Source organism: Podarcis liolepis (genome assembly GCF_965112155.1).
Source record: "Podarcis liolepis genome assembly, chromosome: 18".
Taxonomy (NCBI): domain Eukaryota; kingdom Metazoa; phylum Chordata; class Lepidosauria; order Squamata; family Lacertidae; genus Podarcis; species Podarcis liolepis.
This window is the reverse complement of record NC_139572.1, coordinates 887373-904233: the sequence shown is the minus strand read 5'-3', so window position 1 is coordinate 904233 and position 16861 is coordinate 887373. Positions and strand designations below refer to the sequence as shown.

At 53.1% G+C, this 16861-nt stretch overlaps 1 protein-coding gene across 5 annotated transcripts in view; it reads left to right on the top strand.

Moving 5' to 3' along the window:
- EPS15L1 (epidermal growth factor receptor pathway substrate 15 like 1) overlaps positions 1–16737 on the top strand; it is a 37728-nt gene extending 20991 nt beyond the window's left edge. For 2 of the 5 annotated variants that reach the window (XM_083483684.1, XM_083483683.1), the window contains 3 exons: positions 2242–2371; positions 9087–9295; positions 12957–16737. In XM_083483684.1, the coding sequence (XP_083339810.1) occupies positions 2242–2371; positions 9087–9295; positions 12957–13103 (486 nt within the window). In that variant the 3' untranslated portion in view covers positions 13104–16737. The remainder of the gene's footprint in view (positions 1–2241; positions 2372–9086; positions 9296–12956) is intronic. The other 3 variants (XM_083483685.1, XM_083483687.1, XM_083483686.1) reach the window with 3 other exon arrangements.
- The last annotated feature ends 124 nt before the right edge of the window (positions 16738–16861 follow it).

The following is a 16861-nucleotide window of genomic DNA, read 5'->3' as shown; positions in this document are numbered from 1 at the left end:
CGACGCGTTTCCCCTCCTATCTCTGGTTCTGCAAATACAGTCGACCGGAAAGCCCGTCCGACTTCCGAAAACGTTCGGGAACTGAGGCGCGGCTTCCGATTGGCCGCGGCAAGCTCCTGCGGCCAATCGGAAGCTGCGTCGGGCGTTCGGGTTCTGAAAAACGTTCACTTCCGGGTTTGCAGCGTTCGGGAGCCAAAACATCCGAGTACCAAGGCGTTTGACAACCAAGGTGCAGTTGTACTGGAAACTTGATTTATTTGGGGGGGGGGTTAAGTTGGGGAGTAGGGTTCATTGGGATGGGGGGGGCGCAGCTTTGGCCCCCTCCTCCCCACAGCTCCAGCCTTGCATGCTTAGGTGGCGAAGGCTCCCTTGATTCCATCTAGGAATTATCAGCGCCCTCTCCTCTCCCTCGGCCCAGCCCTGCCTCGCAGGGATGTTGTGTGTGTGAGAGAGAGAGAGAGAGGAGAGGCGGATCTAGCACAGGGGTCAGCAAATGTTTTCAGCAGGGGGCCGGTCCCCTGTCCCTAAGACCTTGTGGGGGACCGGACTATATTTTAAAAATAAAAACGAACGAATTCCTTAGCCCCACAAGAGATGCATGTTAAATAAAAGCACACATTCTACTCATGTAAAAACACGCTGATTCCCAGACCGTCCACAGGCCAGATTGAGAAAGCAATTGGGCCGGATCCGGCCCCCGGGCCTTAGTTTGCCTACCCATGATCTAGCAGAAGGGAATCTCCAGTCTTAGCGGCTGAAACGCTTTTCTGCCACAGGGTGGCATGAGAGAACCTTTCCCGCAGCCCCGTTCCATTTAAATTAAAAACGTTAAATGTCTGCTTTTCGTTCAGAAATCCAGCCAAAAATAAACACACAGTGGTCCCTTAATCCGTTCCAAAACCAAAGCGTTCCAAAGCCAAGGCGCTCTTTCCCGTAGAAAGTCATGCGAAACAGATCAATCCGTTCCAGACTATCAGTAGCTGAACTGGGTTCCACACACTCACAAAAACAAATGAACCGAAAAAGCCGCAAAATAAAAAAACCGCAAAATAAATAGCAAAAACAAAAGCGCCAGACTTAATCCCTTCCGGAAGTCCGTTTGACTTCAGAAATGTTCGGAAACCGAGGTGCAGCTTCCGATTGGCGCAGGCGCCCCGGAAACAAGAGCCGACAGCCACGTTGGACGTTCGGCTTCTGAAAAACGTCCTAAAAACCGAAACATTAATTTTGGGGTTTTGGTGTTTGGTTATCATGGAAGAAGATGTGCTGAAATGAATGGGCCCAAGATCCGTTCTTTCTTTGCATTTCATGAAATCCATGCACATCGCCTTGTTGCAAAAACAACCGAAAAACACCTTAAAGTAGTTTGCGAAAGGATGAGGCGATAAAAACCAAGGAATGTTTTGCAGCAGCGCTTTAGAAACGTACAAAATTCAAAACAATGAGACGGATTGAAATTGCGCCAACTTTTTAAAGGACGTTAGAGGGGGTTTTAGTGACAGCTGAGAATTTGAGAGTAGAAGAGAGCGGAGGTGGGAAGTCAGTACAGGAAAAGACTTAGCTATTTGATTTGTGAAAAAAATGGAAATTCGGTAATAATTATATTGGGGTGGGGGAAACCATTCAAAAGTTGAAATATTAAAACAGATTAAAATTGCGCCAACTTTCTTAACGTCCTGGGGGGCTTGTCTGAACGAGAACGCCTTTAGGCGGGCGCCGGAAAGAGTCTGTGTCATGAGGCAGAGAGTTCCCAGGGGCTCATGCTGGCGCAGTCCTTTAAAAAGCAGGGCTGGAGGGAGTTTTTTTGTAAAAGAAAATTGGAAATCCAGTAAACAGTTTTAAAGAATTTAAACCCGTTTCAGCGGGTCTACTACTCGCGAGCCGGTGCTGAGTTTGGGGGCGGATGTCCGCCAGGTCTCCTCTGGTTGCGACCGGCCCGTGTCGGAGTCAGCCTGCCCCCCCATGTCAGGTGATTGACGGGCGGGGGGGGTTAGCCGAGGACCCGAAACACCCCCCCCATTTCCTCGTGGTTTTGTTCCGTTTTGGGGGGCAGACCTGCAGCCCTTTCCCAGCTGTTGCAAAGCTTGGCTCCGCCTGGCTCCTCGCTCTCTTGCTTGCAAACCAGCCCCTCTCTGGGTCTGCCTCTGTCACCCCCGAGCCCCCCACTTCCTCCTCCCTGCCCCTCCCTCTCTCTGCAAGCCCCCTTTCCGCTTCTGCCTCTCTCTGTCTCTCTCTTTGCAGCCGCCGGCTTCCGACCCGTTCTCGGCCTCCTCTTTCGGGGGCTTCCCGGACGACCCCTTTAAGGGCAAGCTAGACACCCCCGCCCTCCCTCCGAAGAAAGGCTTGCCTCCCAGGCCCAAACCGCCCAGTGGTGAGTCTTCTCTGCGGTCCTCCTCCCCACCCCCAACTTCGTGCCGGGGAAGGGGTGGCCGGCCGTCACGGAGGGCGGGGTGGGGGCTGCCTTCGTCTTGGACTTTCCATGGTGGGGGGATTGGCCTCTCTCCCTCCCTCTCTCTTTCTCTCAGACATGCACTTGCCCCCCCATTGCACTCTTTCCCCCCCTTGCTTTTTACTAGAATGCTTGCCGGTCTGCAGCCAAACTCTGGGCAGTGTGTTGGGGGTTTTTTGGGGGGGAATATCGGGCCAGGGTGGGTTTGATTTAAATCAAATCGGTTTAAATCATGGTTTAAATTAAATCACAGTTTAAGTCAAAATCGGTTTAAATCAAAACTGTTTGAATCAAAACTGCGCAGCGATCCCTCTTGCTGTTCTGGCTTCTGAGATTCAGAATATTTTTTTCCTTGTTTTCCTCCTCCAAAACTAGGCGCGTCTTGTGGTCTGGTGCGTCTTATAGAGCGAAAAATACGGTGGCTTTAACTAGTGTCCAGACCCTGCGGGGCATAGAATTGCACCAATCCTGGCTCCCCTGTTGGAGGCAGGAAACCCCAGCTGCTGAAGACAGCAGGGGGGGGGGAGTTGGTGCTACATTTTGGGGTCACCTGGCCGGCCATGGGGCCCCAGGGGCCCGATCCAATTGCTGCTGCTGCGCTGGCGAGGAAGTTGCACCGGGGCTGGACCCTTCCCCGGCCGAGCCCCGAGAGTTCAAAAGCGGTTATTCGGAGTTGCCTCCTCCTCCACCTCCTCTGTTCTTTCGTTCCTGTCTTCCCTCCATTTCATCTGCTTTTTTGCACCGGCTGCTGATAAGAGATCTCCGTCCTCGCCGCTAACTAGCTTCTAGGTAAAAGCTGTTGAGCGTCAAAAAGAGAAAAACAGATTTTATTTTTCCCCTCCTCTCTCTCTCTCTCTCTCTCTCTCTCTCTCTCTCTCTCTCTGGTGTGTGTGTGTGTATTATTCTGGTTCTTTAAAGGGGCCGGAAGTCTCTGTGTGGGTGTCAGTGATTGCGAAGCCTCCCCGGGGCTGCTGCCACCACCATCGTGGGACCATCTGCAGCCGCCCCACCCTCCGCCACTTCCTCTCTCTGCGGTCGGCGCTCACCAGCAATATCAGGGCCCCGGCCTGCGCCGCCAACCAGGCACAGCCGCCGCTGCCTTGGGGGGGGTGGCGGCCACCTCCTGCGGCCCGGACGGGGCAGGGGCTGCCAGTCCTGCAAAGGACCCCCCTGCCCCGAGAAAGGAGACCGTCGGGGTTGGGGAAAAGGGAACGAGAAAAGCACGTGGCGTTTGGGGCTTCTTAGTTTCGGGAAGAGAGGAGACGGGATAGAAATTTGTAGAATGACGCACAGCCTTCGCTCCTGGCGCTAGAACTCCCGCTATGCTGAATATTGAGGGGCTCAGGGTGGATAAAGCGCCGGGTTGTGTTTTTCTTTGAGGATTTGTGTGTGTGAGAGAGCACGATACGAAGCAAACGAGCGAGGGAAGACGCATACGGCCGCTTTCGATTCGTAAGAGTCCTTTTTGCAGTTTGCATTCGGTACGAGACACTTTCGTAAAGAAGGTGTAGGGCTGGACTGTGGGACTCCCTGCCACAGGAAGCGGCTGCCAACCTGGGTTAGACTGATTCGAGGAGGAGGCTCCTAGGTAGAATGGCTCGGCCTCCACAGTCGAAACGCCGGTCGCCAGAAACCTCAGGAGGGCAGTGGGCTGCGGTTCAAGACTCCGGGGCCGGGGTGTAGAGCACGGTGTTTGTGCATGGGATCGGGGCCTTGCTGCAGCCCTGAATGTGCTCTGCAGCTCAGGCCCACTCTCCGTTTGACGGACCCCCTTCCTTCCGTGGGCCAGAGAGTCTGGCCGGAGGCACTTTGACCGCTGCTGAACTGCGATTGCGGCAGGCAAATTTGTTCCCGGCTGGCGGGTTGCTTGGCCCAGGCACCTTGGAAAGGGGGTCTCAGAAGGTGCTGCTGGTTCTGGGAAACTTTGACGGGTAGTTCCATAAGCTGCTTCTTTGCGGAGGTCTTTAGCTCGGCCGGTTTTTGGATGCCGACCTCCAGGGTTCGCGAGTTTGCTTTGTTGTGGTCAGCGTTCGAAACCCGCCAGCCGCGTTTTGCACCCGTCGCCCACCGAGTAAAGATGCCCAGGAGCCAGGACAGCGCCTGACGTCCCTGCCATTTGGGGGAGTCCTAGGATCTGGCCCCTTTTCACACCCTTAAGACCCCACCTTGTAGCATTCCATCTGATATTTTATCCGCACAACCGGAATGAATTTCGGGGACCAAAAAATGCTTTCCCCAGCGGGATAGCGAATTGTCGCTTGTCTTCGCTTTCCCCTTCTCACCATTGGGGAGAATATTCCTACATTATGAATGGCCTGTGTCACCATTCAGAAAAAGGCAGGAATAAGCCAATATCTAGGCAGACTGTCCCTGGATAAAGCGACTTTTCTTCTTTTAAGTTCTCAAAGCTCAACTCAGCTATGAACTAGCCAGATATTTAACTGAGAATCCATCCTTTGGAAAATAAGATTTCGGAGCCATCTTGCCCCCCAAAATGGCAACTGATGTTCCATTTTGGCGATCGCAACCCTGGTTTAAGGATCTAACGCTCCGATCTGGGGCAGAACCCACGGAGTTCACCCTTGTTCTGTGCTGGTGAGGCTGAGTCCAGTTTTGGGTGTGCCCCATTTAAAGTGGGGTGGGCCAGGATGGCGGGTGGAGGGGGGCTGGAAGCCAAGCCTGCGTACACCCCTTTTATTTAAAGTACACCCCTTCCAAGGGGGGGGGGGAATTAGAATCCAGGAAACTGTAGTTTGGTAAGCGTCCTGGGAATTGTAGCTCTGCGAGGGGTGAACTACAGTTCTCCTCTGAGGAGGGGGTGAAAGAGGGAGGGGTGATATAATTTGGAGCAGGGAAGGCTAAAGGGCCCAGGGAGCAAGGAAGGTGGTCTTCCAAGGATTCTGCCGTTGTAAGATCAGCACAGATTGGAGGGTGGGGCTGGATGGCCTCTGGGGTCCCCTGTGCATGGACAAGCAGCTTCCAGAACCCCCCTTTTTTTTGGTCTGCCGTTGGGGGCTTGAAGCCGGCCGACGTCCATTTTCACCGCAGCGCAAGGATGTTCCGTGTGACACGACGCTTGGTGAATTAATCTTTATTTGCGCCGGCCGCCGGCCATCGCAATAAAACAACAAGGCGATATACAAAGAACAGAAATAAAAAGTCAATTATATAAAATACATTTTAGGGCTTTGAATCCATGGTCAAGTGGTGGGTCTTATTCTGATTGCCCCGGCTAAAAGCCTTGCCACCTTTGCCGTCCTCTGCTCATCTGGATCTGCCAAGAGAAAGGACCCTGGGGCAGTGGCTGGGCGACCCGGAATGGACAGTAAAAGAGGGGTGATAATCTCATTCCTCAAGAGGGCAAGCCAGAAGGGCATGCGCCACCGATTCAGGGCTGCCATCTCTGCAGGGACGCTTTCTGTGTGGCATCTGTTGGCATCGTCCCTCAAGTCCAGCCAGGGCAAGACATTCAATCTCTCGCGAGGCTAAAAGCTCGGTGGCTTTCCACCAAAGGTCCAAGCAAGAGGCGTGCCTTGTGTTTGAGTTTCCATCGGCCGCGAGGAGGTTGTGCGGCCGAAATTAAGGCCTGGGGGCGACGCGTTGACAGTCTGTTTTCTTGCATGGGGGGGGGGTGTGCAGCGGCGGCTGCTGATCTCGAGGCTTTTTCGCTCGGGAGGCATTGCTGAAAAGGCACCCTTTTGCAAAGTTGGCATATCGTCTGTTTCTCGGTGGTTAACACCTCTTCTGCGAAGGACCGGGTACCTGGTTCCCACACCCGCCGGCGAAGCTGGTTCTCAGGGGCTGAAATATTAACAGTGGAGGCAGAAGAAGTTTGCTTGGGGCAGGGGAAAAACAGAGAACTGTTGTCGTTTTTTTGCGCCCGAGCCTCACCGTGTAGCAGAGTTGTTCCGGTTCTGCTTGTTAGGGGGCTAGCTTTCCTTTGGAGGGGCGTCCGGTGGGGGGGGGGACACACAAGGCTGGACTAAACGGGTCCCCTTTTGGCCCAATAATCGGGCAGAGCCCTTCTTTTTCACGACTCCCAAGCGGAACCTCCATGGACAGAGCCAGTCTATCTTAGAACAAGGAGGTTTTCCTCCGGGCGAATATGGTTTGGCCGCTGCCTGGGGACAGGTCTTAAGAGCGGGCCTCCTTGGGCCGGATCCGACGCTGCTGCAGGGCTCCCTTTTGGGTGGTATCACGGCTGGGCTGGAGAAACCTTGCTCAGGCTGGGTTTCCTTTCCACCCCATAGAATCATAGAATCACAGAATCCTAGAGTTGGAAGAGACCCCAAGGGCCATCGAGTCCAACCCCCTGCCAAGCAGGAAACACCATCAGAGCACTCCTGACATATGGTTGTCAAGCCTCTGCTTAAAGACCTCCAAAGGAGGAGACTCCACCACACTCCTTGGCAGCAAATCCCACTGTCAAACAGCTCTTACTGTCAGGAAGTTCTTCCTAATGTTTAGGTGGAATCTTCTTTCTTGTAGTTTGGATCCATTGCTCCGTGTCCGCTTCTCTGGAGCAGCAGAAAACAACCTTTCTCCCTCCTCTATGTGACCTCCTTTTATATATTTGAACATGGCTATCATATCACCCCTTAACCTCCTCTTCTCCAGGCTAAACATGCCCAGCTCCCTTAGCCGTTCCTCATAAGGCATCGTTTCCAGGCCTTTGACCATTTTGGTTGCCCTCCTCTGGACACGTTCCAGTTTGTCAGTGTCCTTCTTGAACTGTGGTGCCCAGAACTGGACACAGTACTCCAGGTGAGGTCTGACCAGAGCAGAATACAGTGGCACTATTACTTCCCTTGATCTAGATGCTAGACTCCTATTGATGCAGCCCCAAACCAGTGCCGTGCTGCGGATCAGGCCAGGGGCTCCCAGTTGCTTAGAACCTGCACCGAAACCATCCAGCTGTGTTTCACGACTGGTGCATTTTTTTTTCCTTTTAAAAAATGTTATGGGGTACTCTCATTTTGACTCAAGAAAATTGCCGGTTTTGTCATTCAGATTGGGACAAATACGGCAGATGGACAAAAGGACAAAGATTCGCAAAACATTTAGGGGTATGCGCACCCCTGTGCCCCCCCAGAGAAAAGCACTGTTTGTGGGTCCCCTGGCGGCCCCCGCGGAGATCTTTGGGCACCGGGTCCGAGGCTGGGGGAAGCGAAACGCCCCTGTAGTATATTGTATTTTAAAATGGGGTTTCGGAGTTTTTAGGGGGTTTTGAATGTTTTATTTAGATTTTCAATTTCATTGTTCTGTAGGGGACAATGTCAGTAAAGATATCGTATATCGTATCGTATATCTTAGAGAAAAGGACCTGGAATGTTTTCCCGCGGAGCTTGAGTTCGGTTTATTCCGGGTGGTTTTTTCCGACGTTTCGACGTGCTTGCAAACCGCTTTTGAGATCTGTTCTTTGCGGTATAGAAACAGAAATAATAATAATAATAATAATAATAATAATAATAATAATAATAATAATAATAATAATATGTCCCATCGTGGGGAGAGGACAGCTCCTAGACATTGCATTGTGCCCAGGTTTAAGGCGATGAGATTATATATCTGGGTTTCTAATGCCGCCTGGGACTCTTCCCTGCTCTGAATTAATCGGCTAATTTTGGGGGTACAGGGGCCACCATCACCGCAGGTGTTTCACCGGGGGCAGAGGGGGAGCCCCTTTTCCCGCAGCTGAAAAGAGGGCGAAGGAAAAACTGCCCAATCGAGGAAAGGGAACCAGAGCGGCTGCTTTTTTGTGCGAAACCTCGGCCTCTCCCGGTTCCTCTCTGCCAGCCTGGCGCCAGTCTCGCTTTGAGAAAGGGAAGTGGGGAAGAAAACGTCGCCTGGCCAAGTTCCAGGCTTGCGGCTGCCTACTGGGTCGGGGTGGCAGAGAGAGAACCAGGGACGGCTGTGGGCAGGACCCCTCCCTCCAAGGGGGTTGGGCTGGACGACCTTTAGAGGGCCCTTCGAACTCTGCGATTCTAGGGTGCCACCCTCGTGCCCGAGCCCGCAAGTCGCTAGTCCTCAACCGCTGCCCAAACCCTCATGTGGGTCCTCTGGGCTTTTCGGGGAGCGAGAGGCAGCGAGAATCCCGTCTCCCCCTCCCCAGAAAAAAACCCAAAGCTGTCAAACGCCGAAATATGCCTATCGCTAGCTGCAGAGCTGACCCACCCCCTTAAAAACCCCACTTTCTATTTGCGGGGCGGATGAGTCCGAGGCATGACCTTGGGGGGTCTGGGGGGACTTGGCGCGTGCCCCCCCGGTTGAATTTGGGGAGGCGGGGGGACGATGGGAGACATTTGAGCAGGCTTGGTGCCTCAATTTCAGGATTTTTTTGGCCGGGAAAAGAGGGGGGCATTGTTGCGGATTTGGCTGTGCGAAGCAGAATTCTAGGCAAAAGCTGGGGGGGGGGGTTCCTGAGCTGCCAATTTAGGGTTAGGTGGGCTTCCCTAGACACCCCCCCTCCAACCACTGCCCCCCCTTGCCCCTTATGGTAAGTAACCTCTCCCTTTCTTCCTCTCGTTTCTCCCCAACCCCTCCCTCTCCTTTTCTTCCTCGTCCCCCCCCCCATTTTTTTTCTTCTCTCTCTTTCTTTCTCTCGTTCCCTCTCTCTCTCTCTCTCGACCTTTTCCAGGTAAATCTCCTCCTGTCATCCATGTCGGCTCTTCCGATTTTGACAAGCCCCCCGACCTGTTTCGGCCGTTCGGGGCCGACACCAGCGACCCCTTTCACAGTAGAAAGGGGTTTGGGGACCTTTTTAGGGGGAGAGACGGATTTTCTCCCCCCTCGGCAGGCAAAGCTCCCAAGGACCCTTCCTCCACGGGATTTGCTGACTTCACCTCTGTAAGTTGACGTTCCTTCGATCTGGATGGAAAAAGAAAAGAAAAAACGGGGCGGGGGGCTTTTTGGGGTCGTTTCCCCCTCCTCATCCTCTTCCTCCTCCCCCCTCATCCTCCTCTCCCTTCCCTCTCCCCCCTCTGGCAGTTTCTATCTCTTAGTTCCCCCCAAATCCCTCTCTCCTCCCATAGACCCATAGAACTGTAGTTGGACGGGACCCCCAAATGCCATCTAGACCAACCCGCTTCCTCCGTAGTTCTGCATTAATCCCTCTGTATGTCCCCAGGGTTTTGATTCGCTGGAAGCTGCCCAGAGTGGCTGGGGCAACCTAGTCAAATGGGCGGCATATATTATTATTATTATTATTATTATTATTATTATTATTATTATTATTACAGTGGTACCTTGGTTCTCAAACGCCTTGGTTCCCAAACACCAAAAACCCGGAAGTGAGTGTTCCGGTTTTCGAACGTTTTTTGGAAGCCGGACATCCGACGTGGCTGTCGGCTATTGTTTCCAGGGCGCCTGCGCGACTCAGAAGCTGGTTTCTGAACATTTCAGAAGTCAGAGCCTTGGTTTCCGAACATTTCAGAAGTCAAACGGACTTCTGGAACGGATTAAGTTTGGCTCTTTCATTTTCGCTTTTTATTTTGCGGGGGTTTTTCTGAGGCTTTTTCGGTTCATTTGTTTTTGTGACTGTGTGGAACCCAGTTCAGCTACTGATTGATTGATTGATTGTGTGACTGCGGAAATGGATAAAAGCCCTCCATCCAAACAATGACTATCATCAGTGCAGGTAAATTTAATTTTTATCATCTACAATAATGCCTTGTTTATTTTATAGCACAGCACATTGATTCTTGCTTTCGTTTTATGGGTCGATGGTCTCGTTAGATAGTAAAATCCACATTAAATTGCTGTTTTAGGGGTTGTTTTTAAAAGTCTGGAACGGATTAATCCGTTTTGCATTCCTTTCTATGGGAAAGCAGTGCACCTTGGTTTTGGAACGCTTTGGTTTTGGAACGGATTAAGTCTGAGAGCCAAGGGACCACTCTATTAAGCTGTGAGTCTGGTGCTGTTTGCTTGGGGATGTTGGTCGTGGAGAGCGCTCTCCCTTTCTCTCCTGAGTTGGGGATATGTTTGGGGGGGGAATCCCCTTCCTGGAAATGTTTGGGGCGTATTATCGCGTTGCTCCGTAAGCTAAGACTCTAGTCCTCAAGGTTTTGCAATAAAGGGCTGGTTTCAGGAGGGACTGAAATGTGTGAATCTCCTTCCTTGCAGCGAGAGATGCCCTGCCTAGCGTCTTAATTACAGTGGTGCCTTGCAAGATGAAAAGATGTGATTCTCTTCGTCTAGCAGTTTTTTCGTCTTGCGAAGCAAGCCCATTGACGGATTAGCGGATTAGCACTATTAGTGGCTTTTAGCGGCTGATCTGCTGATATGATAGCCATGTTCAAATATAGAAAAGGATGTCACATAGAGGAGGGAGAAAGGTTGTTTTCTGCTGCTCCAGAGAAGCGGACGCGGAGCAATGGATCCAAACTACAAGAAAGAAGATTCCACCTAAACATTAGGAAGAACTTCCTGACAGTAAGAGCTGTTCGACAGTGGAATTTGCTGCCAAGGAGTGTGGTGGAGTCTCCTACTTTGGAGGTCTTTAAGCAGAGGCTTGACAACCAGATGTCAGGAGTGCTCTGAGGGTGTTTCCTGCTTGGCAGGGGGTTGGACTCGATGGCCCTTGGGGTCTCTTCCAACTCTATCATTCTATGATTCTATGATAAGCGGATTAGCAGCTTAGAAAAGGGGAGGGAGGGGAAAAAACCAGCAGGAAATCGCAAGACATTTTCATCTTGCAAAGCAAGCCCATAGGAGATTCGTTTTGCGAAGCACCTCCAAAACGGAAAACTCTTTCGTCTAGCGAGTTTTCCGTCTTGCGAGGCATTCGTCTTGCGGGGCACCACTGTATTTCGTTCAGCTTATTAGTCTTGGAGGAGTGTGTGTGTGTGTGTGTGTGTGTGTGTGTGTGTGTTAGCAAAAGGAACTCAAAGCCACGTTGTGGATCTTTAATCTAACGGCAGGTTTGGCGTTGAGCGTTTGACACAGAGAGAAAGAGAGAGACGCGTTCAGCTGATAAACAGGAAAACCTGCGATGGCTTTATTTTTAATTCTTTTTTCTTCTTCTTTTTTAATTTCCGAGGCACCTTCAAAATTTCTCACCTTCCTGGCTTGAGTTTTGGGGGTTTTTTTGCTGAGCCTTCCCATCCATTTCCCCAGCGAAAATCCAGACTTTGCAAAAGGAGGAGGAGGAGGGCCGGTGAAATCGCCGCTGCCGTTTTCGGTTTATTACGGTTGCGGGCCGGCATTTTTAAAATAGCTAAAATACAATGGTGAAAGCAAGATGCGGTGATTTATTTTGCTTTATTTAAAAAAAAAAAACACCAAGCCAGAGAGTCACTGAGCAGGAGGTTAAAACAACTAAAAGAATGGCAAGGTTTCATAAGCGGAATAGCCTTATTGTGCTGCTATAAGGCTTGCTGTCCTTTAGGGAAGATTTAAATGTTTTATTGCATTATTATTATTATTATTATTATTATTATTATTATTATTATTATTATATTATTATTCTGTTGGGAGCCGCCCAGAGTGGCTAGGGAAATCCAGCCAAATGGGTGAGGTATAAACAAATTATTATTATTATTATTATTATTATTATTATGCCTACGATGCGTCCAGAATTTCCCAGGCATAGCTGGGATTCACCTGTCAAATATAGCGGAGTTTTGTAAAATGGGTTAAAATCTCCGTTGCTTTTTTTGTCGAATTTTCTATTATTTTTTTAAAGTCAAAAACCTTCATTGGAGATTTTGCAAAGAAACCTCAACTCAACGATATTTTTTTCTCCGGACTGTCACTGTTTGAAACTGGGCAAACCTTCCTCTTATGTCCTTGATTTTTGTGTGGGTCCTCCCCTCTTTTATCGGGGGAACTGCCGGCTGCCTTCCCTCGGGGAAGGGGGAAAGGGTTTGCAGCCAGTGGCGGGCAGTTCCCCTGGCTCTTAGCCCTGTGTATGGGTGTGAGACAGAGAGACCATACATGGTACATTTAGGAGTCGATAGTCTGATTCCCACGCCCTTCGTGGCTTTTGGGGGAGGAGGGTCTCCCTGCAGTGTGAGCTGCCCTCAAAGTTCTGGCTAGAGCACTGAGCTCTGAGAGTCGGACTGGGACACCAATGGGTCATCTAGACCAACCCCCTGCGAGGCAGGATTTAAACGGGGCAAAGAGAGCCCAGTCAAACTGAAGGGGGGCTAGTCCAGTCCTCACAGGGGTCCCCCAGATGCAGCCTCCGTGGGGAACCCCAAACTCGCTCTAGACGTGCGACGGGACCGGGCCCTTCCCCAATAGAACCGGGTGCTGCTTTTTTCGGGGGGGGAGGAAGGAAGGGAAAGCAGGAGCGGGGCCCCCACCATCCCTTCTCATGACGGAAGTATGGTGGCCCCTAGGGAGATGATTTGGAAAGGGGGGCCCTCCAGCGGTCATCCATCCCAACCCCGCGGCTAAAGACCCTCCCATGATCCGGGAGCCAGGAAATATGGTGGCCCCTAGGGAGAGAATTGGAAAGGGGGCCCTCCAGTGGTCATCCATCCCGACCCTCTCTTTCTCTCCCCAGCTTGGCAATGAGGAGCAGCAACTCGCCTGGGCGAAGCGAGAGAGCGAGAAGGCGGAGGAGGAGCGCCTGGCGCGGCTGAGGCGGCAGGAGCAGGAGGACCTTGAGCTGGCCATCGCCCTCAGCAAAGCGGACATGCCCGCCTCCTAGGGGGCTCCGGGGGGGGGCTTCCCTCTCCTCCCCTTCCGCCGCTCCCTAGACCACCGTCTCCGATCCGCCGACCCCGGTCTTTGTTCTTTCGACGCGACGAAGCGAACCGCCTCTCCGTGGCGCCGCATCCGGCGCAGGGAAGCCCCTCTCTGCGGGGAAAAGGACGCAGGACTCGCACGAGGATGCCGTCTCCTTGCACAGACGGACAGGTGGGGGGCTGCCCCCAAGAAGCTGCTCCCCCACCCCCTGGTGAACTCAGCCGGCCGTTCCCCCCCATTCCTTTTAATTTTTGCCCTCTGCCTGCCGGAAAAGAACCTGGACCTCTCGCTCTTCGAAACCTCCCATGGGGGGGGCTTGGGTGTTGCTCAGCTCTGCCAGCCTTGGGGTGGGCATAGGGCAGGGGGGTGGGGAAAGAAGGGGGTCCCACCCAGGCCTTCCCCCCACGGCGGGGCGCCAGGAAGATAGGCCCCTCTGCCTTTTTCCCCCTTTCTTTGCAGCGCTCTCAACGTGGATTCCTTTGCACCCCCTTTTCTCTCCCCCCACAAAACCCCCCAGGCACCCCGATTCCTAACGCTCTCTTTGATCGCCCAGGAAAAACCCCGCTGCTAACGGCCCCCGCCCCCCCGGCAGCCTCGAACGTTCGGTTAACCAGCGCCAATTCATACCGAAACCGGGGGAAGTTAAAATACGTTGCAGCCTCGAAGGGCAGGTCGGTGTGTTTATATCTCTCTCTCTCTCTTTCTCTGTATTTCTGCCTGAAAAACATCCTGGAAAGTCTTGAGAAAAGCCAAGCAGCGTCTTCTGAGCCGTGGGGCAAGAGGGGGGTCTCCGTTCCAGAGCTGGGGGGGCAACGCGGGTGAGAGCAGGGGGGCAAATGTGCGGCTGCAAGCAGGTTCCTTTTGGGCATGTGGGTGGGGGTCCGAGTGGCATGTTGGGGGGCCTTGTGCAGCCCCTGAGACGGCTGCTCCTCCTGCAATAGGGGCATCTCCCCCTTGAAGGGGTTCCCTCTCCCCCAGGCCAGGAAAGCCTCCAGCTTCCCAGCCTCTGTGCAGAGATGGGACCCCCTAAGTTCTGCCCCCTTGCCCTCCCCAGAACAGCTTTTCCTCCTTCCAGAAGGCCGGTCCTCCTTCCATCTTCCCCAAGGGCCTCTTGACCCCGGTGCCTTTGCCCTGGGGGGGCTGAGGGCTCCCCACCGCCCTTCCCCACCCATTGCGGGTGGGGTGGGGGCTTCTCTTGCCCTCCCACCCCCTCTCCGAGGCGCCCGTTCCCCCTACGGCTGTGGGATCCGAGACTGGCTCCGTCCTTCCCTCCCAGCTCCGGTGGAGAATCGGGGCCACCCTTTTGGCCACCCCCGGGGGTCCGCCCCCCCAGGCAGGAAGATCCCATTGGCCCACAGAAGCACCCAGAGAACCAGCCCCCTTTGTGTGGGGAGGGGTTCGGCCCAGCCGCTTAGCAGCTCCAAACGGAATGGACAAATTCGGGCGCCAAGGCTTCAGGAGAGAGTTGGGTCCTCGGCCGGTTCTTCTTTGGAGGAGGAGGAGAACCTAAAGGAGAACACCCTGTCCCTCCCCCCCCCACACACACACACCCCAGGAAGGAGCAGATCCGCGCCTTCCTTTGGGGTCCCCATCCGCCTCCATCTTGCGGGCTGAGAAGCTGGGGAAATGTGCCGCCGCAGCCTCCAGATCTATTACAGTTTTTTGTATTTTTAATTTTCGCCGCCCCCCCCCCCGGTGTATATTGTCCCCATCTGCCGTCTCCTCAGCAGCCCCCCACCCCTCCGGGACGCGACCCACCCCCTTGTGATATAGAGAAATGTAGATATATATAGGAGATTTTATATATGTATATATCTGGGGGTGAACGTGCCGAAGGACCTTGCCTCTGAGCGCTGCCCGTAAATCCGCCGGCCTCGTGTGTCGCTCTTGTGTGTGTGTGTGTGTGTGTTTGTGTGTGTATATATATATATATTTACTCCCTAAGATCTGGAAATGAAAGAGCGACTCTTGTGGTTAGAGTCTCAAGCTTCTGCCAAACAAGAAAGAAAGAAAGAAAAAAAGTCTGTTTCTCTCTCGCTCTCGCTTCAAATTCTTGCTTCTCAAATATAGGGGGCACGGGTAAATGCAATTCACTTCTTGAGTGTGGCGTTTTGGGGCTGCAAGAAATACGTGTGCAGGCATCCCCCCCCAAAAAAAAACCCAACACTCCCGGGGGGGGGGGTCTTAATCCTGCACCCATTTCTCTGTGTGTTTGTGTGCGAATGAGAGAGAGAGAGAGTTTTCTTCAGTTTCCTTTCCTGTTGGCAGAATCAGCCACGGTTTTCGGTTGGCCCCGGGGGGAGCGTGGGGCTCCCTTTTAGCACCCCAAAACTTCTCCTAGCCCCCCCCCCCCGGGGAGAGGGATGGGCAAGGCTCCTAGCCCCCCCCCCCGGGGAGGGGCAGCCAAACCCACACAGGGCTTCCTCCGTCTTGGGGGGGGGGGCGCGGCGCAAAATAGCAAGGGGAAAAAGGTACCAGAATGTGCATTTAGAGTGGGGGGCATTTAGAGCTATTCTGCACCCCTCTTTACAGCCCATGGGGAATCCTGAGAACTGCAGTTCGCTGGGGGGCACTTTGCGAGGGTGGGGGGCACTTCCCCCACCTAGGAGCGTTCTTTGGTCATGGCGGGGCCCTCCAAACCGCCCCCCCCCCGGCTCCCGATCCAGTTGATCCAGTTGTCACAGGGTCTTGGTATTAAAGAGACGTGCCCCCCCCCCATTTCTCCTCTGGTGTTTCGCCACCAGTGTTTTCCACACTTTCGCACCCCCCCTCCCACCCCAAGGCACTCATCTTGTGGCTCTGAATATCCACGCCGTCGCCCGCCCCCCCACTTCATTTCATGTGGGACGCAAACCGGCTGCTATCTCTCTTCTCCTCTGCCTGCCCCCCCCTCCGCTAGGAACTCTTCTCAGCTGCTTCCAAGTCCTCCTTAGAGTAGACCCGTTGGCTGAAGTGGTCTCTTGCTTGCAGAGTCCCCTTCTTAAACAGAGTTTAAAGTCTTTACATTTTTTGGTGGAGGAGAAAGCATTCTCTTTCATGTCCTCTCCTCCCTTCATTGCTTCTCTCTTTAGAAATGTTTTTTTTTGGGGGGGGGGTTGAGCAGCTGTGCCCCCTCCCGGACCTCAGGCACCAGAAAAGTCAGTCCTCTGCATCAAATTGAGCTTAGGGGTCTCTCCAAGGGGGCAGAGGGATTTGGAACAGTGGGGAGGGAGAGAGGGTTTTTTTTGGGGGGGGAGATGTGTGTCTGTGTTTTTGCTGCTGCTGCAAGGGGAACCAAGAAGCCCCACCCGGCACATCCTTTGGACCTCGGCCACGCTGCCCCCCCACTCCCCCCCCACTCCCCCCCCACCAGGAGATCGGCTGTTGATGTATTATATATCCAGACATGTACATGACTGTATCTATGCTCTTGGAATTACCCTATAGCAAAGGGGGTGGGGAGTGGGGGGGGCAGTAGGGAGGAGAGAAGGTTTGCCGGGAGGGAGGGGGGGAATGTTTGAATTTTAACCCATGCTCTGTGTTTTATTGTTTAATATAAGAGAAATGTTATTGTTTAATATAATAAATGAAAAAGTTACTTATTTTGGAGCATCCGAGACTCTGGGATGGCTCTCTCTCTCTCTTTCCCTTCTTTTTTTGGGGGGGGTGGGGGGTCGGGAGCTGAGTGGGTCGGACCTGCTCATATTTCTGCCCCCATTTGTTTGGGGTCTTCCTCCCGGC